We start from the raw sequence: 24,433 nt of genomic DNA on the forward strand, positions 1-24,433 counted from the left end.
CCTGTTTGTTTATAGGAATATAACACACAAAATCATACATACTGGCTTTTTAAACCTATCCTCAAAATACTTAACAATTTGTAAAGGAAATCTGACCTTGTTATCTTCTTATTTACAAAATAACACAATTCTTCAACTTTAGTAATGTTTCTTTTTACCTCTGTCCTTGACCCAGCTGTATTAATATAGATGTTCTAGAAATTAATAAACAATATTAATCTGTTATATGAATCAAACTGATTTCTTATAGATTGTATCTTCATACAGTTATACTATTTCACCTAATCAGAAATTTACTTTTAGAAAGTAGAATAATAGTTTTACCTCATGGCTCAGAGCATGAGGTAAAATCCAAAGACTTTAATCCTGCGACACATTAAAGCTATTTTTAAGAATTATGTCTGCTTATAGAGGAAAAAGAAACCCCTGAAAGTCATTCTTTTAGGGGACTCTCTTAATTGATGCCATTATCTTACCTCAACTGAAGATGCTTAAAAGAGCTTAAGTATATAATATGATGAAAATCTAATTCACAAAAGGTAATTAATAGAAATATTTCATCTGAACAAATACAAAGATTATGTTTGTATAGTCTCAGAAAACCTATTTTGACATATGATCTCCATTTATTAGTAAGAAAAATATAAACAATTTGAAGATGTTTTTTTTCTTGGTTAGGGTAGGTCTACAAAACACAGAAAATAAATACCTTCTTAAACAACAGATCTTACTTCTTACATAGTTGCCTACTATTCTTAAGTCTTACCTGGAATGGCCAGATTTCTGAGGGCACTTAATGCTGCATGCTGTACAGTTACATTTCCATCTTCTACATGTCTGTCCAGTAAATCCATAAGTTTTTCTACAATTCCATTGTCTACCATATGGATACAGTTTCCATCTGAATGAAACAAAAGCATTTTTTCTTTCCTCTTTACAAATATCTATAAATATTTTATAACAGTGATGCCTATCTATGACCTACATTAGAGAAAATGGAGCTACAAGGAAATAAAATGAATTCCAATGCTTTCTCCCATCATATTTATGAATTATTTTTTCTTTACTAAGAGGTCATGACAAGAAAAATCTCTAGCATACAATCTGATAATATATCAGAAGATATGTAGAAACCATATACTTAAAATGTAATAGTTTTGACTTATAGTGAAGTATGCTTGAGTTCTGCCAATGTTATAGTGACAACAAAATACAGTCAGGGCTGATGTTTAAATTATTTTTCAATGACAATTTTTGAAACATTTATAAAGCAGAGAGAGTATTATAATGAACCATTCACTATTCCACATTTAGCTTCAACAGTTACCAATATTTTACTGTTCTTAATTACATCATTAAGGAGTGAATGATCATCCTCAAAAATAAAAGAGTAAAGAGGGAATAAGATATCCATTATACAGTTACACAGTTCACAGTGGAATAAAATGAAATTAAAAACAAAAATAACCCATATTTCCTAGTCACAGTATAAGAATGAGTTTCTAGTTGAAGAGCAGGAGTTCCAGACTTCAGAAATGAACATGAAGGTGCTTTGGAAATACTATTAAACCAAATTAAATATTCTACCCTAAACCAGAGGATTACTTATAGTTCAGTTTTGTAGGCATAAAGGTATAAACTAAGGCACAATAACCCTATGAAGAATATTAAATTTAAAAATTATTAAATAAAAAAATCACCAGGCAAGAGAGCATACCCTCCTAGATTAAGTTGTGTATTAGAATGGGATTCACATTTACTGATATATAAAGTACAGAGTACTCAAAGAAGGACTTCATGATCACTGTTCATGATCTTTATACTACTAGAACTTAGTTAAATAGCACAAAATACATAATTTGTTATAACAATCACTAAGTATGGGCAGCTGGCTGGTTCAGTCAGTAAAGCATATGAATCTTGATCTCAGAGTAGAGAGTCCAAGCCCCATGCTGGGAAGAAGAGTTTACTGCCTTTGGCCCGGGGCATGATCCTGGAGACTCAGGATCAAATCCCACATCCAGCTTCCTGCCTGGAGCCTGCTTCTCCCTCTGCCTATGTCTTTGCCTCTCTCTCTCTCTCTCTCTCTCTCTCTCTTTGTGTCTCTCATGAATAAATAAATAAATATTAAAAATAAATAAAAATTTAAAAAATCACAAAATATTTCATATCTCTAAAAAATTAAGGTAGCGATATACTACCTATACTTCTGAACTGTTGTAGTTTTACTATGTGTAATGGCAAAGAAAAATAAAAAAACATATAGAATATTTGATTTAAAAAGGGTGAAATAATATATATGCTTACCGTTTCTGGCAAAATTTGCAATTGCCAATGCTCCAGCAAGCTGTAGCTGGTGGTTATTTGATGGAATCCAGGACAGCACCCTTTGAAACACATTACCTTTTCCTCCTTCAAATAATTTCTGCATGGATTCATCTGGAGGTAAATGAAACAGGTAAGAGGAAAAGAATTAAGAGTAACAAATCCATATTCCTATGTGAATATCCAACTGGATAACTATGTGCGTCACAAATGATAATTCATAAATGGAAAAGTAATGACTCTTTTTATAAGCTTTTAGTACTGACTGGGAAAAGAGTTCAGGATTTTTCTAGTCTCAGTCCCAAGTACCCTCTAGCTTTCATTATTTTGGTGCCACAGCTGTCCTATGATATCTCTTTAAATATTGCAAGATAGTGAAGACTCATCTTTTCAGGTTCATTATCTCTAGTTCTCTCCATGATGCATTTCAGGTTTCAAAATCATCACATCAAACAGGATTAAATGAGGCAGAAAAATGAGAAAATGCCTATTATATATAGTGTTCACAAAAGAGACAATACATTTTTAAAAATCTGACAATCATGTTCTTAGATTGACTTAAACTATAACTCACCTCCAAGAAGTAGTAAAACCATTAGATCTGAAGCGGTTTTGAGCTCAGCAATATCATCCTCTTTGTCACTATCCACTTTCTGCTGAACAATCTCTAGTAGACACTCTACCAGGCCTGCTTCAACCAGCTGTAGTTTAATAGCATCTAAACGATATGTGAACAAAACAACCAAAACTTGAAATGAAATAAAAGTTCTATTATAAGCAATCCATTATGAAGAATTACAAGAAATAAAGAAAATGCATGATTTAGATAACGTATCTTCAAAGATTTGAGTTTCAAAAGGATCTAACAGTGCAGCTTCTATTCTATACTTTTATTTCACTATTTTTTTACTTGGAATTAGGTCACTTTTTACAATGTCTGGCAGCACCTAAACTGATTCTCAGCTTTGAAGGGAAATGCTAGCACTCCACTGTTCTTCTACATATTATGCTCATGTTTAAAATACTACAGAATATTCACACCATTTAAAATAGAACACATATGCCTGTTTTAGAGAGTTAAAATGTATCCACTAATGGTGTTTGAATAGAAAGTTATTGAAAAGTAAAGAGCTATTAGTAAATTTCAAACTATGTTTTAAGTATATTTGGATTCATATTTGTATAGATATGATTTTTCTAAGAAAGTTAATAAACCTACAACTTTCTGAACTTTAAAACTCAGGTTTTTTAAAAGGGCTTCAGGTTTTCATTAATTTGAAATTTTCTTGGGTGATGGATACATGGTGGTTCATTGTACTATATTCTCTCCATATCTGAATAGGTTTTAATTTTTCTTACTAAAAGTTGAAAGAATAAAATAACTTTTGAGCTTTCTGATGGATAACCAGCAATGTGAAGGCACTTTAACAGCAAAATTAATATCCTTATTATGTTGTTAAAATTTTTCCTCAGAGCAAGATCTAATCTTATCAAATTATTTGTTTATACACCCCTAATAATGTAAATATTTTATTAAGGACCTTAACTCATTGTAGATTTTATATTCATATCCATATCTGTCTTCCCCATTATAATAGATATTATATCTCTTTCATCTTTGTGTTTTAATCTAAACTGGTCCACCTAAATGCTTTGAGTATATATTATACTGCTTAAGATAAATGCAGATCAACTGACCTTAGAAACACGTGCTACACAGAAATTATTACATTTTATTTTTTAGTTGGATTTTATTTTAGTCATTGGTTACCCTAAGCTGTATATGTACCCATCTACAGCAATGGCAGCTTTAGGTTGTTACTTGGGAGAAACAAAGGCCTTTTTTATAGTTGACATTTTCTTTCAGGTAATTTTAAGATATAAAAATCAAGGCTTCTCCCCCCAGCCCCCCAACACCAGGATCACTGATATTCTTTAGAATACTATCTCAGAATACATAGAATATTCGACCTGGAATATTTTTTTAAAAGGTACACTTGCACTGTGCCATGCTAAAAGTAGGGCGTTTCCTTGGTTACAGAATGCTAGGGCTAGAAATGTGTGGTGACTAGAACTGAAAGCCATGATGAAAAAACCTTAAAATTCCTAAAAACCTTGAATTATACAACTCCCAATTTTAATGTCTCCTTTGCATACAGGGAAAACCAAGGATGATACTAAGGATAGTCCAGAAATAAGTTTTCAAAGGTATCATTCAATTTACTGCACAATTATAAAACAAAAGTGAAGGTGGTAACAGAGAAAACAGATATAAGAAAAACTGTTATTTTGACATATTGTGAGAAAGGTTATAGGTAATTCTCTGGTATAAAACTGATAGAAGGTCATAATAAAAATTTCATTTGGCCAAACAACCAAATGAGATGAAAAACAAGTTTCTGCCCAAAGAATAGATCTAAAGCATTTAGAAAATTTAAAATGTGTCAACATTAAAGTTTACAGATCTCTCCTCTCAGTTTGACTGTAATCACATATATATGTGGGAGGCTTTAAGTAGCCTTATTAAGGAGGATCAGCAAGGCAGTCTGCCAAAGCAGACAGCCCAGCATACATCAGCATCATTCTGCCCAAGGATATCTATCTTTATAACCATTTGCATATATAGGTAAGTACACATACATACATATATTTTAAAATCTTTTCCAAATGGTGAAAAGAATGCATATATATAAACACATACGTATACATCTATGTACATATATATTTCAAAATATTTTCTAAATGGTGGAAAAAATGCTACAAATGCAGAAAAATGCATAATGTACCTATTACTTAATCAATTATTATGAAGTAAATAACCATGACCTCCATCTATATCAAGAAATTCATTGCCAACCTCCCAGGAAGCTCCTCTGTGCATTCCCTTTTCCTATTCGCATATTCCTCCCTCTATCCATCTCAAATCACTGCTCTGATTTTTATTTTATGGTAATCACATTCATACTTTTCCTTATTGTTTCACCAAATAAATAAGCATTCCTGAAAACTATAATTTTACTTTCTTGAACTTTATATAAATGGAATCTTACAATACATATTTTTAGAGTTGGCTTTTTCATTTCACGTTTATAGGATTCATCTACACTATTGGCTTATTGTTGTCTTCACTCCTTTTCATAAGTGTAAATTTTTCCATTATATGAATATACCATTATTTATTCTTCTGTTAATGGATATGAGTTGTTTCTAATTTTTCATCATTGTATGTAAATTTAAGAACATTTCTGCAATGGCTCCTGGTGAACATGTACACAGGAGCCATTGCAGAATATACACCTGGGTATATTCTAAGAGCAAAACTGCTGGATCACATAGAATACAATCTCAAACCCAATAGATACTGTTTTCCAAATTACACCAATTTACACACCCACCAGCACTTAATGAGTTTCCACTGCTCCACACCCTCATCAACATTTGGTATTACTTGACCTTCTGATAGGCATATCATAGTATTTTATTGAGGTCTTATTTTGTATCCTGCTTATTAATGAGTTAAGCCTATTTTCATGTGTTTATTAGTTATTTGGATTTTATCTTTTGTTAAGTGCCTTTTAAAATCTTTTATGCATTTTCTCACTTGGCTTTCTACATTTTTCTTAATGATTTGTGGGAGTTTTTATAAATTATATACATTCTGTTGATTATGTCTGTTGTAAATATCTATCTTGCTTTCACTCTTTTTTTTTTTTTTTTAAGATTTTATTTATTTGAGAGAGAGAGAGAGTGCATGCGTGCACACACAAGCAGGGGGAGTGGCAGGCAGGAGAGGGAGAAGCAGGCTCTCCACTGAGCAGGAAGCCTGATGTGGGGCTCAATCCCAGGACCCTGGGATCACGACCTGAGCCGAAGGCAGACACTTAACCGACTGCTTTTCACTCTTAATGTATTTTTTGGTACCTTTCATTATTAAAAATGGAAGTTTTAGCCAAATTTATCAGACTTTTTCCTTTATGGTTAGAGATTTTTGTGACCTCAGAAAACTCCATACTCCAAGGCCATGACGTTTCTTTCTATCATATTTTTAAGGTATACTTTCTGGTTTTTACTTTCCCATTTGGGTTAACAATTTAGCTAAACTTTTTTTATACAGTATGAATTGGGGGTGTATATGTATCCTCAACTGTATTTTTTCCATATTCCCAGCACTGTTTATTGAAAAGACTTTTTTCCACAGTTTGGCAGTGACAACTTTTTTTCTCCAAATAAAATAAGCACCTATTAATGCATCCATTTGTTTCTTGGGTATTTTGTTCTACTGGCCTTCTCATCCTTGTACCAATAACATATCATCTTTTAATTATTTTGTTTTATCAGAATAAAGTTAGTTTTTCTTGATTAATCTTACTAGGGACTTACCAGTTTTATTTAGTCTTTCAGACTCAACTTTGGTGATTATATGCTTATATTGCATTATGTATTTTCTATTAATCTCAGCTCTTTAGATTTCCTTCCCTTTAAGTGTGGCTTTACCTACATCATGTAAGATTTGAGATATAGTACTATTTTCATTATTAGAAAATCTTCTAATTTCCAGGGCACCTGGGTGGCTTAGCTGGTTGAGCATCCAACTCTTGGTTTCATCATCAAGTCATCATCATTGGGTGGTGAGATCAAGCCCCAAGAGGCTCAGCACAGAGTCTGCTTGAGATTCTCTCCCTCTCCCTCTACTCATGTGTGCATTTGCATGGGTGCTCTCTCTAATAAAATCTTAAAAAAGAAAATTTTCTAATTTCCATCATGATTCTTCTTTGACCTCTGAGGTGCTGGAAGTATATTTTTTAATGTGTAAATATAAATGGATTTCCTAGTTATATTTTAATTATTAGACAATTCAATTAAGTCAGAGAATATACTCCATAAGGTTGCAATCCTTTGAAATTTGTTAAAACTTTTTTATGACTCTACATGTTTTATATACCCTCCACAGTTCTGAATATTTCTGCTTCATATGTTTTGGGGTAATTACAACTTCCAGGTGAATTAGACCTTTCATCACATAAAGTCACCTTATCTCTTTGGAGTCTTTTCATCTTAAATTCTATTTTATCTGATATTAAAAATAACCATCTCAGCCTTCTTTAAGTTTGAATGATTGATTTATAAAGACTGGTTTATTGAGAGAGAGAGCACACGTGTGCACACATGTAAGCAGGGGCTGGGGAGGGAGGGTAGAAAGAGGAGAGAAGCAGAATACCCACTGAGCATGGAGCCTGACATGGGGCTCATCTCAGAAACCCAAGATCATGACCTGACCTGAATCAGGAGTCAGACGCTCAACTGACTGAGCCACCCTGAGTGATTTATTTTTAAAAATCATTTTATTCTCAATCTTTTAAATCTCCTTATATTTAATGAGTATGTTTTAAGAAGTATAGTTGATTTTTAAAAATTCAGTTGACAATAGGTGTTTTAATTAAAGCATGTAGGTCAAGTACATTTAATATAATTACTGAAATAGTATGTCTTAAATCTAATATACTTTGTATACCCTAGTAGTACCCCCTGTTCCATGTTCCTTTTTTTCCTCTTCTCTTCTGTTATTTTTTTTTTTTTTAAAGATTTTCTTTATTTATTCATGAGAGACACAGAGAGAGAGAGAGAGAGAGAGAGAGAGAGGCAGAGACACAGGCAGAGGGAGCAGCAGGCCCCATGCAGGGAGCCCAATGTGGGACTCGATCCTGGGTCTCCAGGATCACGCCCTGGGCCAACGGTCGGCACTAAACCACTGAGCCACCCAGGGATCCCCTCTTCTATTATTTTTGGATTTAAGGTGTACTTAAAAAAAATTTTTCCATAAATCTATTAGTTTGGCAGTTATACATTGTTTTTAAAAATTACTTTAGTAATCACCTTAAAAATTGGTGGTGAACTTTCTCAGTTTTTACTCTGAAAATATCTTTATTTTACCTTTAGTTTGAAGGATGTTTTCATTGGGTTTAGAATTCTAGGTTGGCATTTATTTTATTTCAGCACATAGAAGATGTCTCATTATCATCTAGCTTTCATTTTTGGCTGGAAGGTTAACCATCAAACTGTTACTCATTTAAGATAATCTATTTTGTTCCTGGCTTTTTAAAAAAGATTTTTGTCATTGGTTTCTTGTGGTTTCAAGATAATGTATCTAGATGTAGATTTCTTTTTATCAGGTTTTAGATTCATTTGGGTTTTTGAATATTTGTTATTTTCATAATTTGTTAAATTCTCTGACAAAATTTTAAAAGATATTGCCTCTGCCTCCCCCACCACTTTTTGGAGCTCCAAAAAATGTGAGAGCTTCTCACTGTATCCTCTGTACTTTTTATCCTATTTTTATGTATATTGAGTACTTTGTCTTTATACTTCATTCTGGACTTCCTTTCAATCTATCTTCCAATTCACTGTTCTCTAAGACGATTATATTTAATCTGCTGTTAAACTCATCCATTAGGGTCTTATTTTGGGTTGTATTTTTTCAATCAGGAATTTCCAATTTTTTCCCTCAAATTTGCTGTCACTTTTAATAGTTTCTAGTTTCCTTCTAAAATTTTCAAGCTTGCATTTAACTCTTTGAACATAATAAGCATACCTATATTGAGTCAATGTCTAATAATTCCAGTATCTGGAGATTTGCTGTTGCCTGTTCTTTGTGCTGGTTCTGGCTTACAATGTCTCATCTCCTCATGTATCTGGTCCTTACTGATTATGTACTAGACATTGTATTTGAAAAATTATTTACTCTGGTTCATTCTTATTCCTATGGTGTATCCCTTAAGACTTTTTACCAAAGATAGGAATAGTTTACCAGTGTCCACACTGTCCCTTTGCCCTACAAAGCTACAGCCTCTCAGGTGCCTTTGCCAGGGGGGCATAAAAATATATAAGCTACAGAATCATGTTTTTGCCAAAACTTAAAAATCAAAGGAACTGGGACACCTGAGTGGCTCAGTGGTTGAGCGCCGGCCTTTGGCTCAGGGCATGATCCCAGATTCCCGGGTTTGAGTCCCACATCAGGCTCCTTGCACGGAGCCTGCTTCTCCCTCTGCCTGTGTCTCTGCCTCTTTCTCTCTGTCTCTTATGAATAAATAAATAATAATTAAAAAAAAAGAATATTTAAAAAAAATCAATGGAACTTGGAAAGTAGCTTTGGCAAATGTAGATATAGAGTAGATAACAGCTGAAGGTACAGGCACCCAAAATAAAACATCATGTCATTAATAAAACAAAGAAGGCTTTTTGAGTTAAATACCTGGCAATTAACTAATATTAGGAAAAATGGAAAAAGTATACATGATAACAAATCAAGAGGTGCATTTATTTTCTCACCATTTTCTGCCAGTGGAGCAAGAACTTCAAAAATCATTTCCCTTTTATCATGTTCTATTTGTTTCTTAAAGAGTTTTACTAGCTCTTCAGCAATGTTTGTACTGGCAAACTGTTCTTTACTTGACTCTGCAAAACAGAAGAGGAAATCTTAGAGTAAACACACAAAATTAAATGCAGAAATTGTATTTTATTACTTTCAACACATGCTCATTTTGTACCATTACTGATAAATACAAATACTCTTCAAATATAAGAACCATCAGATATATTTTAAATTTTCCTGAAAAAAGAAAAATGGCTTTAAAGAAATATTCCAACCTAGTTTTATTCAAGGCTATAAAAAATGTTCACTAGTGTAATGTATAGGTAACCATAGCAACAATTAAATTACTATGTTATAAATTCACAGTTTCAAGGCTTTTAGTCAAAGAAGAAAAATTGCTCATAACAGACTACATTTTACACGGCTGAAGTAAAGGTGACTTGTCATTATTTAGATCATTAAGATGGTATGTTCTTGCACTGGCCCTGACATGCCTATTATTAAAGGTCAATTCTTCACATGTACTTGGGATCTCACTCCCTCTTGCCTCTTCAGCATCTCCAACCACTCTTCACTCTAGAGCCCCATCATTAGCATTTAATTATCCTCTAATATTTCTCACACAAAAAAAGCAATATTAAAAACAACTCTCTTGGGGTGCCTGGGTGGCTCAGTTGGTTGAACCTCCAACTTTTGGTTTCAGCTCAGGTCACGATCTCATGGGTCATGGGATGGAGCTCCCCATCAGGCTCTATGCTCAGCAGGGAGTTTGCCTGAAGATTCCTTCTGTCCTTCCCCCCAACTCAAACACAGATGCTCTCTCTAATCATTTTAAAAAAATAAAAACAGCTATATTCTACTTCATTTTTCTTTAATTACCATCCAATTGCTCTTCAGTTTCAAAAACGAGTTTTTGGTAGCACCATCAATGTACACTGTCTCTACTTTCTCAACTCACATGTGCTTTTAAACACACTTCAAACTAGTTTTGACCTACCTGCTCCTCCTTTTCTATTAGATCTCTAAAAATTCCAGTGCCTTGGGACTTGGTCCTTTTCTTTCTTATCTTTTTGGTCCTTATTCTCATCCCAGAAAATCTAGTTCTCTTTCATAGCATCAACACAGTACCTATATGTTGATACTTATACAATCATTATCTCTAGCCCTCCTCTGCACTTCAAGCTTATTTAACTGGCAACCTGACATCTCCATTTGAATATCCTCCTCTAGCTTCCAGACTCAATGTCTAAAATTAGGACTTTTGGTATTACCTAAAATCTATTCTTCCTCCAGAGTTTCTTTACTTCCTTTACTTGGTAAATGAACAATTTATCTATCCATCTATGCAGGCAGAAACCATCGCTTACTTGTTCTCATCCAACTTTACCTCCAATGAATTATCAAATTCTACCAACCTACCTCCACTATACAACCAGAATCCAGTTATCTTAAGTTCTTTTGCTGCCTCAGATGTCCTAATAATTTATCCAGAAATCAGAGAATTCTGACCAAATCCAATCTGGATTTGTTACTCTCTGTTTTGGGGGCACAGCTGACATCTTAGAATTTCTTATCATTCTATTGATAGATATGTTCTTTTCCTTCCAGTATTAGATATTCTATTATGTATATCCTTCTGCTTTCATTTGTTTTGATTTGGTGTAAGCATCCGCCAGTAGCTTCCAAATATACTACCTACACTATATATAGGAAGTAAATATTTTTAAATACTGATTGTCTGAAAATGCTTCATCCCACCTAGAGTTTATGCCTCTAATTTAAATTAGTCCCCCACCTCATTCTGTTATTTTCACATACTAGCAATTATCATGGTTTATAATTATATGATTGTTTGTAAAATTTATTTAAAATTTTTCCATCTCACCCACTATACCATAAGTTCCTTGAGGGCAAGGACAGTGTGTATTAACTACCACAAACACCATGTATAGTACAGTGCCCAGTATATAGCAGGTGTTCAAAATAATGCTTGGCTGAGTGAATGTGTGACTGAATGAACAGTTAAATAAATATAAGAGTTACGTTCTGCTCTCTAGTTTCAAGTAAACCTCTACTGCTATCAAATAAAAAATAATGCAATTTCAACTTTAAAAGAGAAAAAAGAGAAACACAAATCTTAACATGGCTTCATATTTTTGATTCATTCTCTTGTTATACTGCTTTTGGTGCCTGCATCAAATCTGTGCCACAAATGATGAAAATCTACCCCAAAACTTGTATAAAAAAAGAACTAGGAGTGGAATGTCTTTTCCAATAAGCTACCTAAACCCTCAGAGATAAAATTCTACAAATGTCAGCACATCTTACCCTATAAGGTGAGTCTGACATAAATAGGGATGAGTTAAGTCCTGAGCATTGTTGATTGCTTCTTTGCTTCAGACAATTCTTCAAATGGGAAGAATTTTAGGAACATTAAATTATAGGTGAAGTAAATAGACATCCACATTTATCTAGTTATGTGCTCTCATACTTTTTTTTTTAAATAGTGTTTTTTTCCAATCCATATTCTACTCCTTCAAACACTTAATAACTTAATAAACTAAAACCAAATCACTCCTGCTAAGTAATTCAGACCACTTGCTACCACAAGGAACAATGCACTATGAGTAATATAAATATTAAAGAAGAAGATCTGTATTTATCTGCAGGTGGATACAGAGAAAAGGCAGCATGAAGTATGATTTGGACATTATATTTGGGTCAAATGTCATGGATAAACACACCCTTAGCAAGAACCCTCATTTTCTAAAGTTATTTTTATCAAAATTATACATGAGTTTAAAGAGATAGTTCTAATACTTATATTACCAGAAGAACCCAGTCTCCCTCTCCCATTTCTTCTTTCTCAGAAGCCAAGCACATAAAGCTCTTTTAGCTAAGTCACTGCTACTCACCTCCATATTTTTAAATAACATATTTGTATTTACACTTCTTGATTTTTCAGTTTTAGGTATCTTTGATCGACTTTCCAATATAAACAATTAGGCCTTAGCTTTCTTTTTTTCTTTTCCCTCTCTGTTATACCCTCCATTTCCAATGTAATTTTACTATAATTTTGGTTATATCAGTAATTACTGTTTTAATAAACTATTGATCAGCTGATCTTCTCTTACTAAGCTCACTTTATTTAGGTAATCAATTTCATCTCCTCCAAGAATTATCCCAACTCTCACTCCAGCAGCCTCTGACTTGTTCAAATCCGGACTGGTCACTCTTTGCAAACAGGCCATTTGGGGCTCTCATGTCACCATACTGCTAGGAATTCTTGTTTTCCTGTTGGATCTCTTCTTTTCTGATTTCTATATAGTCTTCTTTCTTAATTTAAATTCTTTGTTTTGGTAAAACACATCTTCAAGTGGCTTCCAGAGGAAAGGTATGTAGGATATTAATTTTCTAAGATGTTGATGTTTAATAATGTCTTTATTATAACTTCACAGTTTGTTTCCTCTAAATTGCTTTTTTCAATTTATTTATTTCATTATCCTTCATGTTAGAAGCTATCCTAACCTCTCTAATTGTCTGCATATTGATTAAAAATCTGGATTTAAGTTGGCCAGAAAGAGTAAGAAGGCCCTAACTTTGCCTTGTCCCATTGATACAACTAGATATTACCCATATCAGCATAAAAAACTCAGGAAATGACCTGAAATTGGGCAGAACAAACTCTACAATTAAAGGCAGGGAAGAGGCCACATCAAAGAAGGTAGGAAGGGCAAAGATCCCATCTGTGGCTGTTCATGGTGGGGGAAGAAGCCAATGGTGCAGAGAAGAGCAGAAAATAGACCTTCACACCAAGGAGCCCATAAACAGGGAGAAAGAATCTCTGTAATATTTGCCTTTGATAGTGAGATAGGCCAAATTCTGTGAGTTCTTAAAGCCTGGAATTTTAAAAATCAGGGGATCAGCTCTGGGAGAGCCCAGAAGGTATTAGGAAGTGGAGACAGGTGGGAAAGTAATTTTCTCATCTTAGAGCACAGCCAGGAGAGACAAGGATCATGGGGAGATCCCTCCAAGAACAAAGGAGCAGGCAGCATAAACAATGGTCACCTGTGGGAACCAGCCTGGTATCCACATTCTTTACCTAACTTGGTTGCACTAAACCCCCCTACCCACCCCATACACTTTGGCAGATCTACCTTTCCCAGTCACACTCACCTAAGTCCCAGTGCTGTCCCCCCAACCGCAGAAGACCAGTGCAAACCCTGTCAACATCATATCTCCTGACCTCATTTTGTGGGACCTTATTCCTGGCAGGGGCAGGTCTAGTTTTGCAAGCAGACCGCTGCATACCTTGTAGCATATAATAGACCAAGAGCTTCTGCAGACAGCTACACTAAAGGAAAAAGAAGCCAAGACTCAACAGCAGAGCACATGCAACACACATAAGAGATGGTCTCTGAAGGGCCAGGCCCTGGGAAACAGGGGACACTGTATTCTTCTTCATAATACTACTATTGTTAAGAGCAAGAGAAGTAGCTGACTTTCCTAACACAGAGAAACAGACACAGAAAGTCAGACAAAATGAGACAGAGAAACCTCTACCAAACAAAAGAACAAGATCAAACCAACAGCAAGAAACCAAAGCAAAATCGATATAAGTATGCCTGATAGAGAATTTAAGATAATGATCATAAAGATACTCGCTGGACTGGAGAAAAGAGTGGAGGGCATCAGTAAGACCCTTAACACAGAGATGAAAACGAACTAATCAGAGATCAGAAACACAATAAATGAAATTAAAAATACACTTGATGGAATAAATACCAGGTTAGAAGAGCAGAGAAATGAATTAATGACCTGAAAGATAAGGCAATGGAAAGTAACCAAGCTGAACAAAGGAGAAGAAAATTATGCAAATTGAGAATAGTCTTAGGGAACTCAGACTAACATCCACATTATAGGGATCTCAGAAAACAAGGGACAGATAAGGAGGCAGAAAATTTAAGAAAATTATAGCTGAAAACTTCCTTCACCTGGGGAAGGAAATAGATAGCTAGATCAAGGAGGCACAATGATCCCCCTAAAAATTCAACCTAAGGAGGTCCACATCAAGAAACACAGTAATTAAAATGGCAAAAAGTAGTGATAAAGAAAAAAATATTTTAAGCAGCAAGAGAAGATAGTTACATACAAGGGAAACTCCATTAGGCTAATAGTGAATTTTTTAGCAGAAACTTTGCAGGCCAGAAGAGAGAGGCACAATATATTCTCAGTTCTGAAAGACAAAAACCTGCAATCAAGAATACTTTATCCATCAAGGCTATCATTCAGAATAGGAGGGATAAAAAAGTTTCTCAAACAAAGAGTGCATGACCACTCAACTAGCCTTACAAGAAATATTGATGGAGACTCTGAGTGACGAAGGAAAGAACATGAGTGAGAGTAAGATAAATAAAAAACACAAAAGCAATAAAAATAAATATTTCTGTAAAAATCAATCAAGGGATTCATAAAAATAAAAGGACGTAAAGTATGATACCATATATTAAAATTGTGGTGGGGGAGAGAAGTAAAGAATGGACTCAAACTTAAGTAACCATCAACTTATTACAGACTGCTATACACAGAAGATGTTATATGTAAACCTAATGGTAATCACAAGTCAAAACCCAGTGATATGCAAAAAATAAAGACAAAGGAATCCAAGTATATCACTTAAAAAACCCAATAAACTATGAAAGAGAACAAAGAATCAGCAAGAATCTATAGAAATAACCACAAAACAAGTAACAAAATGGCAATAAATAAATAATCTATTAATAATTACTTTGAAGGCAAATGAAAAGAACAGGGTGACAGAGTAGATAAAAAAAAAAAGAAGACCCATCTGTAAGCTGCTCATAAGAGACTCATTTCAGACCAAAACACACCTGCAGATTGAAAGTGAGGGGATGGAAAAACATTTATCATGCAATGGATGCCAAAAGAAAGCTGTAATAGACTGTAACAAGAGATAAAGAAGGACACTAAATAATAATAAAAGAGACAATCCAACATGGATATATACAATAAAGATATAACTATGAATATTTATGCACCCAACATGAGAATACTCAAATACACAAAAGAGTTAATACCAAATTTAAACAAATCAATAGTAATACAATCATAGCAGGGGACTTAAATACCCCACTTACCTTAAGGGATAGATCACCCAAACAGAAAATCAATAAGGAAATAGTGATTTTGAATGACATATTGGACCACAGGGATTTAACAGACAAATTTGGAACATTCCATCCTAAAACAGCAGAATATACATTCAAATGAACATGGAACATTTTCCAGAATACACACATATTAGGCCACAAAACAAGTCTCAGTAAATTAAAAAACAAAACAAAACAAAACAACAACAAAAAATAAAGTCAACAACAAAAAATAAACAATAAAATAAAATAAAGTCACATCTTACACCCTTTCTTTCTTTTTTTTTTAAGATTTTATTTATTTGAGAGAGAGAAGGTATGAGCAGGGGTAGGGAGAGAGGGAGAAGGAGCAGCAGACTACCTGCTGAACAGGGAGTCTGACATGGGCCTCAATCCCAGGACACCAAGATCATGACTTGGGCTGAAGGCAGATGCTTAACTGACTGAGCCACCCAGGTGCCTCATCATGCATCTTTACTGACCACAATCCTATGAAATTAAAAATCAACCGCAATAAGAAATCTGGAAAGAGCACAAATACATGGATGTCAAAAAAATAACATGCTACTAAATAATGAATGGGTCTATGAAAAATCAAAGAAGAAATTAAAAATTAAATGAAAAGAATGAAAATGAAAATACAATGGTTCAAAATCTTTGGGATGCAGCAAATGTGGTTCTAAGAGGGAAGTTTACAGCAACATAGGCCTACCTCAAGAAGCAAGAAAAATCTCAAATAAACAACCTCATTTTACACCTAAAGGAGCTAGAAAAAGAACAAACAAAAGCCAAACTCAACAAAATGAAGAAAGTAATAAAGATTAAAACAGAAACAAATGATATAAAAACCAAAAAAAAAAAAAACAGTAGAAGAGATCAAATCAGAAAGTAGTTCTTTGAAAAGAACAACAAAATTGATAAACCTCTTGCAATACTCATTAAAAAAAAAGAGAGAGCTCAAATACCAACAAATTGGACAACTTAGAAGAAATAGATACATTCCCAGAAATATACAACCTACCAAACCTAAGCAAGAAGAAATTGAAAATTTGAACAGACCAATTACCAGCAATGGACCTGAATCAGTAATCAAGAAACTTGCAAAAAATAAAAGTCCAGGACCAGATGGTTTCACAGGTGATTTCTATCAAAGACTTAAAGAAAAGTTAATACCCACTCTTCTCAAACTATTCCAAGAAATACAAGAGGAAGGAAATCTTCCAAATTCATTGTAGGAGGTCAGTATTACCCTGATACCAAAACCAGATAAAGATACTACAATGAAAGAGAACTATAGGTCAATCTCTCTCATAAATATAGGTGCAAAAATTCTCAACAAAATATAAGCAAACTGAATCCAACAATGCATTAAAAAAATCATACACTACAATCAAGTGGGTTATTCCAGGATATAAATGTAGTTCAATATTTACAAAACATCGATGTGACATGTCACATCAATAAAAGGATAAAAACCATATGATCATTTTAATAGAAGCAGAAAAAGCATTTGACAAAATAAAACATCCATTCATTATAAAAACCCTCAACAAAGTAGTTCTAGAGGGAACATATCTCAACAAAATAAAGGCTTTATATGAAACACCCAAGCCAACATCATCCTCAATGATGAAAAATTGAGAGCTTTTCCCTTAATTTCAGGAACAAGTCAAGGATACCAATCTCAAGAGTTTTATTCAACATAGTACTGGAAGTCCTAGCCACAGCAATTCAGCAACATAAAGAGATAAAAGGCATCCAAATTGGTAAGAAGTAAAATTCTCAGTATTTACGGATGACATGATATTATACACAGACAACCCTAAAGACTCCACCAAAAAACTACTAGACTGATAAATGAATTCAGTAAAGTAGCAGGATACAGAATCAATGTACAGAAATCTATTGCATTACTATACACCAATAATGAGGCAGGAGAAAATGAAAATAAGAAAATAATCCCATTTATAGTTGTATCAAAAACAACTGGAGGTATCAAAATCTCATACTTCAAGTTACATTGCAAAGCAGTAATTAAGACAGTATAGTACTAGCATAAAAACAGACACATAAAAAAAAAAAAACCAGACACATAGATCAATGGAATAGAACAGAAAACCCAGAAATAAACCCATGATTATATGGTCAATAAATCTTCAAGAGGACAAAGAATATCTACTAGGAAAACGACAGTCTCTTCAACAAATGATGTTGGGAAAACTGGATATCCAATGCAAAAGAATGAAACTGGACCACTTTCTTGCACCATACACAAAAATAAACTCAAAATTGATTAAAGACCTAAACGTGAGACCTGAAACCACAAAAACCCCAGAAGAGAGCACAAGTAGTAATCTCTCTGACATTGGCTGTAGCAACATTTTACTAAATAATGTCTCCTGAGGCAAGAGACATAAAAGTAAAAGTAAACTATTGGTACTACATCAAAATAAAAAGCTTCTGCACAGCAAAAGAAACAATCAAGAAAACTAAAAGCATCCAAAATATATAATGAACTGGTACAACTTAATAGTCAAAAAACATAATCCAATTAAAAATGAGCAGAAAACACACATATTTCTCCAAAAAAGAAATACAGATGACCAACAGACATATGAAAAGATGCTCAACATTACTCACCATTAGGGAAATTCAAATCAAAACTACAATAAGATTGCCTTACACCTAATTAGAAAGGCTAAAATAAATAACACAAGAAACAACAAATGTTGATGAGGATGTGGAGAAAGGGAAACCCTCCTGCACTATTTGTAAGGATGCAAATTGGTACAGCCATTGTGAAAAACAGTATGGAGTTTCCTCAAAAATTAAACCTAAAACTACCCTACAATTCAGTAATCTGAATTACTGGGTATTTACTCCCCAAATATAAAAATATTCATTCAAAAAAATACATTCACCTCTATATTTACTGCAGCCTTATTTACAACAGCTGAACTATGGAAGCAGCCCAAGTGTCCATCAATAGATAAATGGATAAAGAAGTGGTATATATTTACAATAGAATATTAGCCATGAAAGAGAATAAAATCTTGCCATTTACAACGACACAGATGGAACTAGAGAGTATTATACTAAGTGAAGTGAGTCAGAAAAAGACAAATACTCATATGTGGAATTTAAGAACCAAAACAAATAAGCAAAGGAAAAAAAGAAAAGAGAGACAAACCAAGAAACAGACTCTTAACTATAGAGAACAAGCTGATGGTTACCAGAGGGGAGGTGGATGGGACAAATAGGGGAGGAAAATTAAAGAGCATACTCATCATGTTGAAAAAAATAAACTGAAAAAAGCGGGATTTAATAACTGATTAGGAGCTGTAAGTATGAGTGGTCTTGTTAACTACAAGATTATCTGTAAGGGTTTTTCAGATGGCCTTTAAAAAAATTTTTATTTTATCTATTTGTTTGACACAGGGAAAGAGAGAGCAGAGGTAGGGAAAACAGCAGGAAGAGGGAGAAGCAGGCTCCTGGCTGAGCAAGGAGCCTGATGCGGGGCTCAATCCCAGGACCCTGGGATCAGAACCTGAGCCAAAGGCAGATGTTCAACCACTGAGCCACTCAGGTGCCCCCAGATGATCTTTTTGTTTAAGTATCTTTACATTCTACAGGACAAATGGGACAATAACATTGGAGTTCTCAGCATCAGTGTATCTATTTTCTCTTAAACTATTTTTGGAATGGTACTCTGGTACCTGTTACTTCATCTTAGACTGATGTCCCCAGACTACAAATTTTCTATTTTTAGTATTTCCAGAGAATACATACAGTCTTTTGCTTTAAGTGGAAGGGACGGTTACTATCAAGTGTGGAAAAGGGCTTTCTAGCAGTAATGCCCTCTCCACGAGAACATGCCCCTTATGAAGGACCTCTTCCACCAGCCCCAGAAAAGAAGAGGAAGCACAAGTGCCTGGTGTAGACGCTCAACTCCTACTCCATGGATGTGAAGTGCTCAGGTTGTTACAAAATCACCAGTCTTAGCCATGCACAAAGGGTAGTTTTGTGTGTTGGCTGCTCCACTGTCCTCTGCCAGCCTACAGGAGGAAAAGCAATGCTCCTTCAAATGCAAGTAGCACTAAAAGCATCCTGAATCAAGATGAGTGAGAAACTATCCCAATAAATATTTTGGATATAATAAAATAAATAGATAAATAAATAAAAATAAATAAAGTATGGAAAGGGAATGAGATTTTAATATCACCAAATTCTGATCCTTTGGAAGATTCCAAAGGGCAAACTGGTTAGTTCTTGGCTTTCTAATCCAGGATTCACATATCAAAGTTTTGCTAACTTAGTTATTCCTTGTCTTTCTTCCCAGGTCCTAAAATGCTTTTGTGTCATCTCCCCTCTTTCCTTTTCCTATTTTAAACAGAAAATTTTCTTTCTAAAAGATTTTGGAGGGCAACCCCGGTGGCTCAGTGGTTTAGCACCGCCTTCAGCCCGAGGTGCGATCCTGAAGACCTGAGATCGAGTCCTGCGTTGGCTCCCTGCATGGAACCTGCTTCTCCCTCTGCCTGTGTCTCTGCCCCCCACCCTGTGTCTCTCATGAATAAAAAAAATCTTTAAAAAAAAAAAGATTTTGGAGCCAATTGAAAAGGAAAAAATGCCATTCTGCATAATCTATAATGTCAGATAAGAATGCAACCTTTAAAATTATATTCATGCTATAATTATGAATATAGAAAAATTATTTGTACACATAAACTAAGACTCCAAGAGAAAAAGGCAAAGCTGCATTTTCCTTCTTTATTCCCAATTCTGTAATACATTGCACTTAAATTATTTTATGTTTTGTTTTTAAGCTAGATCTTTTGTGAGCAAAACTACAAAAATGTCTAATATTTTTATTAAAAAACTTTGACTAAAAAGTTTGTGACAGGAACTTGATATTTACCTATGTCAATAATAATAATGCTAGGTGGATTTCTTAACTTGTAGGCAATAAAGCCCACAATGAAAAGAGGGAAAGTATTCTGAGGCATACATGTTCAATTTCAGTATTGATGTATAAGCTATCTATTCCATGGACATAACAGACTTATGATATAAACTCTAGAAGTCTTAGTATGTAAAGGAATTATTTCTCTTTTATCCTTTCATCCTCCAACTGGGGTAAAGGCAGTAACAGCTGGAAACAGACTATGAAATTGGACTAACTGGGTGTATATCCATCTTTAAATACAGACTAGGGAGAGGAGGCTGAATTGAAGTGGTTTATGCACTCTCCCAAACAAATCCTGATGCTTTAACATAAGAAACTCACATTAAATGGTGTTTATGTATCTGTTATCAAGATTATGACATCAGGAATTACAATGTGATTTCTGTTTTATTTCTACAAAGTATACCAAACACAAATTCCTACAATCCATTTTAATAATGGAAAACAGTATCTTGTCAAACAATGTAACATTGTAAAACAATGAATGAATGTTCTTTCTTTCTAGGTCTTATATGAATGTTGGAAATAATAAGATAGTATGAAAAAAAAAAGAAAAGTACAGGAGGATAGAAGACAAAGATGTTCATAAATACCAACAGAGGACCCCAGTGAATAAGAATGACTTTTAACAGTGTGCATCAACTATACTACAAAAAAAGTTCCTATCTCATGAAAAGAAATTCAATCTAAATGTTATTGTTCTTAAAAAAATACTTTTAAAAATTAGCTTTTAGAAATAATCTCTATTCCTTTAAATTTGAAACATTTAAAGTCAAAGCCAAAGAAAGTACTTAGATCAAGATTTTAATGTGCAGTATATAAGAACGTGAGCTCTCAAAAATCCAAGGCTAGAGTTTTGGTGCTTCCGTTTAATTCTGTTAATTATACCCACTTTATAAATAATTTGTTTGTTTTAGCTATTTAGTTATGACTGTCACTTGGTTTCACTGTCCCCATAATACAAAATTTATAATGAACATGGTTGTGGGGTAGATTCAGACCAGGAGTTGTAACTTTAATTAAAAATCATGGGAAGGTAGGTCAGAAAGAAGAGAGAATACTATTAATGATACAGAGAAAAATAAAACAGAGACAAGAGACAGGGGTGCTGGAGTCATTAGTCCTCTTCTCTGGTATGAGTGGGCTGTATTTCCAATATTGGTCTGTTTCTGTCTGCCTTCTGATTTTTTCTTTCTTTCTTTCTTTCTTTCTTTTTTTTTTTTTAAGATTTTATTTATTTATTCATGAGGGACACAGAGAGAGAGAGGGGCAGAGACATAGGCAGAGGGAGAAGCAGACTCCATGCAGGGAGCCTGATGTGGGACTTGATCTCAGGACTTCAGGATCACGCCCCTGGCCAAAGGCAGGCACTAAACCGCTGAGCCACCCAGGCATCCATGCCTTCTGATTTTCAAGGATTTCTCATAGTATTTTCTAATGCTGCTACAAATAAATTCTTATGAAAAGGTCCTCTACTATTTTTAGGGATTTTTGTAAAAAAAAAGGGGGAAAAAACCTTAGTCTGATAGGTTTTTACCTGATAATTTATATAAAATGTAATGAATTAACAATCCTTTATTTTTGTCCTGAAAATATAATACTTGATATCAAGATCATCTCTCTGTAAGAATACCAAAGTTAAATGGAGATCATTTTAAATATTCAACTCTATTAAATAATATACAAGAGGAAACTTTAAACCTTGATAAATAAAACAATGAGGGAAGCAAAGCAGCTCCAATTATAAATAAACCAATCATAACATATAATTGGATCTACTTTTTAAAAAATGAAAAGAGTATCTATGATGCTTAAAAAAATAATAATCTACATGGTTCTCCAGGTTGTTAACACCTAAAGGAAAATTTATTGTAAGTACATTAATAAGTTATTTATATTTGCGGTTCATGACTAGGACTTACCAAGTTCTGCTAAGTTACCAAATGCAACAAGACACATTTCTGTAAGAGCTGCATTTTGGCAATGGATGCCCAGTAATTTCACTAAGGTAGGTATAACACCCATATTGATAAGCTGAGCTTGAAGGGAATCTGTAAAAAACAAACAAAGATGTTTATGTACCAAATGGACATTAGTAAGAATAAAGCATCTCTTATTCTTCCTATTGCAAACTCAATACTATTTCAATTACAGTAAAACAAGATTAAGTCCATCCATACAGTTCTCTGAAAAATCTTAAAACATTAGTTCACAAGAGTTGAATTTTGAATCTTTTCAATGATTAAAAGAAATTTAGAAATGAAAATAGAGTCAAAACATAAATTAAAAAAAAATAACAGGACTTTATACCTTTGTAGAGTAGGATATAAAAATCTATAATTAAATATTATCACTGGTCATTAAGTGAAAAGGTCAAAGTAATATTTGTATTATAGGAAAGCAGAGTATATGAAAAGCACAGAAAAACAAATTTAATAAAGACCAAGAGAAGACAGTATCTTAGAATCCCTTAAAAGCAGCTGCTTCATAAAAAGGAATGAAAAAAGTATATAATACACAAAAATCATTTTGATTATTTGCAGCAGAGTGTTCTTCGATGACTGCTAGGAAGGAAAGGAGTTTTTACAAGGAAAAAATATGTTAAAGTATTTTTCTTTTCAAAGTTTTAATAATAGCAACAAGCATCTTAATAAAGAGGAAAATTTGGCTTGAGAGGTAAAGACAATGAGGTCAATATGCTTTGTCATCATTGCTTGCCTTCATTTTCTAAGAAACTAATCAGTTTTAAAGTAACAGGCCTTGGATATCCACAATGGTTCTTCATGAACAATTATGATAGAATACCTGTAGCAGAGCTGAAGGTAAACAAACCAAGTGAAAATCAAAAATACTGCCTCTTAGAATAAGCTAAGTAAGATATAAACACTCACATGTCAATGCAAAACACTATTACTGTTTCATTCAAAAAAACAGGAATGCTTTAAAAATTCTGTTTCTTTTAAAAATTATATGCCATTTTCAAGCTAATAATTGTCTCCAAATTCTTTTTTAAGTTACCTATTGGAAATCTAAAGATAAAAGTCAGGTTTATTACAAACACATTTTCCTTAGAGCACTGCATACCTTGACAGTTTACCTACTAATCCTTTCATCACTCTTTCTAGTTCTTAACCAATAGATGAGGAGGTAGTTGGGTGATTATCAGATAAGAGCAAGAAGGCACATTGAGCTGCCTCACATTCCAGTTGATTATATGCCTGGCAGTCTTTGTAGTCAATTTTGCCTGCTTCTAGAGTAAAGTATGAAGGGCTAGCCAACAGAGGCTTATCACCCTGAAAACTGATCTGTGGATAATTATGCATACTATTTGGTTCAGTTGTGGGGGGGCCTATTACCGAAACAAGAAAACAGGCCTGAGAAAAAGGAAGTTTATGTTTAGCATTCAAATAGTCTACAACAACTTCAAATTCTCAATGGAATTATGAAACCTTTCTAAAAGGAGACAGAAATAAAAGAATATATTCAACTAAATGATTTGTTCTTATGCTTTTAATGTTAAATATTTTTTCGTACTATACAATTCAGCAATTGAATGATTCACAGTATTTATATAATTTCATAAGCAAATTACTTATGTTATAAGGA

The 24,433-nt window shown here is 33.8% G+C and overlaps 1 protein-coding gene across 17 annotated transcripts in view; it reads right to left on the reverse strand.

The window, feature by feature from the left end:
* Positions 1-24,433, reverse strand: part of RAP1GDS1 (Rap1 GTPase-GDP dissociation stimulator 1) — a 153,861-nt gene that overhangs the window by 17,181 nt on the left and 112,247 nt on the right. For all 17 annotated transcript variants that reach the window (XM_072755603.1, XM_072755597.1, XM_072755604.1 and 14 more), the window contains 5 exons: positions 22,750-22,878; positions 9,652-9,777; positions 2,900-3,043; positions 2,308-2,439; positions 767-901 (listed from right to left, as the gene is read on the reverse strand). In XM_072755603.1, coding sequence (XP_072611704.1) covers positions 767-901; positions 2,308-2,439; positions 2,900-3,043; positions 9,652-9,777; positions 22,750-22,878 — 666 coding nt within the window. The remainder of the gene's footprint in view (positions 1-766; positions 902-2,307; positions 2,440-2,899; positions 3,044-9,651; positions 9,778-22,749; positions 22,879-24,433) is intronic.

The sequence above is a fragment of the Vulpes vulpes genome, chromosome 4, assembly GCF_048418805.1.
Source record: "Vulpes vulpes isolate BD-2025 chromosome 4, VulVul3, whole genome shotgun sequence".
Lineage (NCBI taxonomy): Eukaryota > Metazoa > Chordata > Mammalia > Carnivora > Canidae > Vulpes > Vulpes vulpes.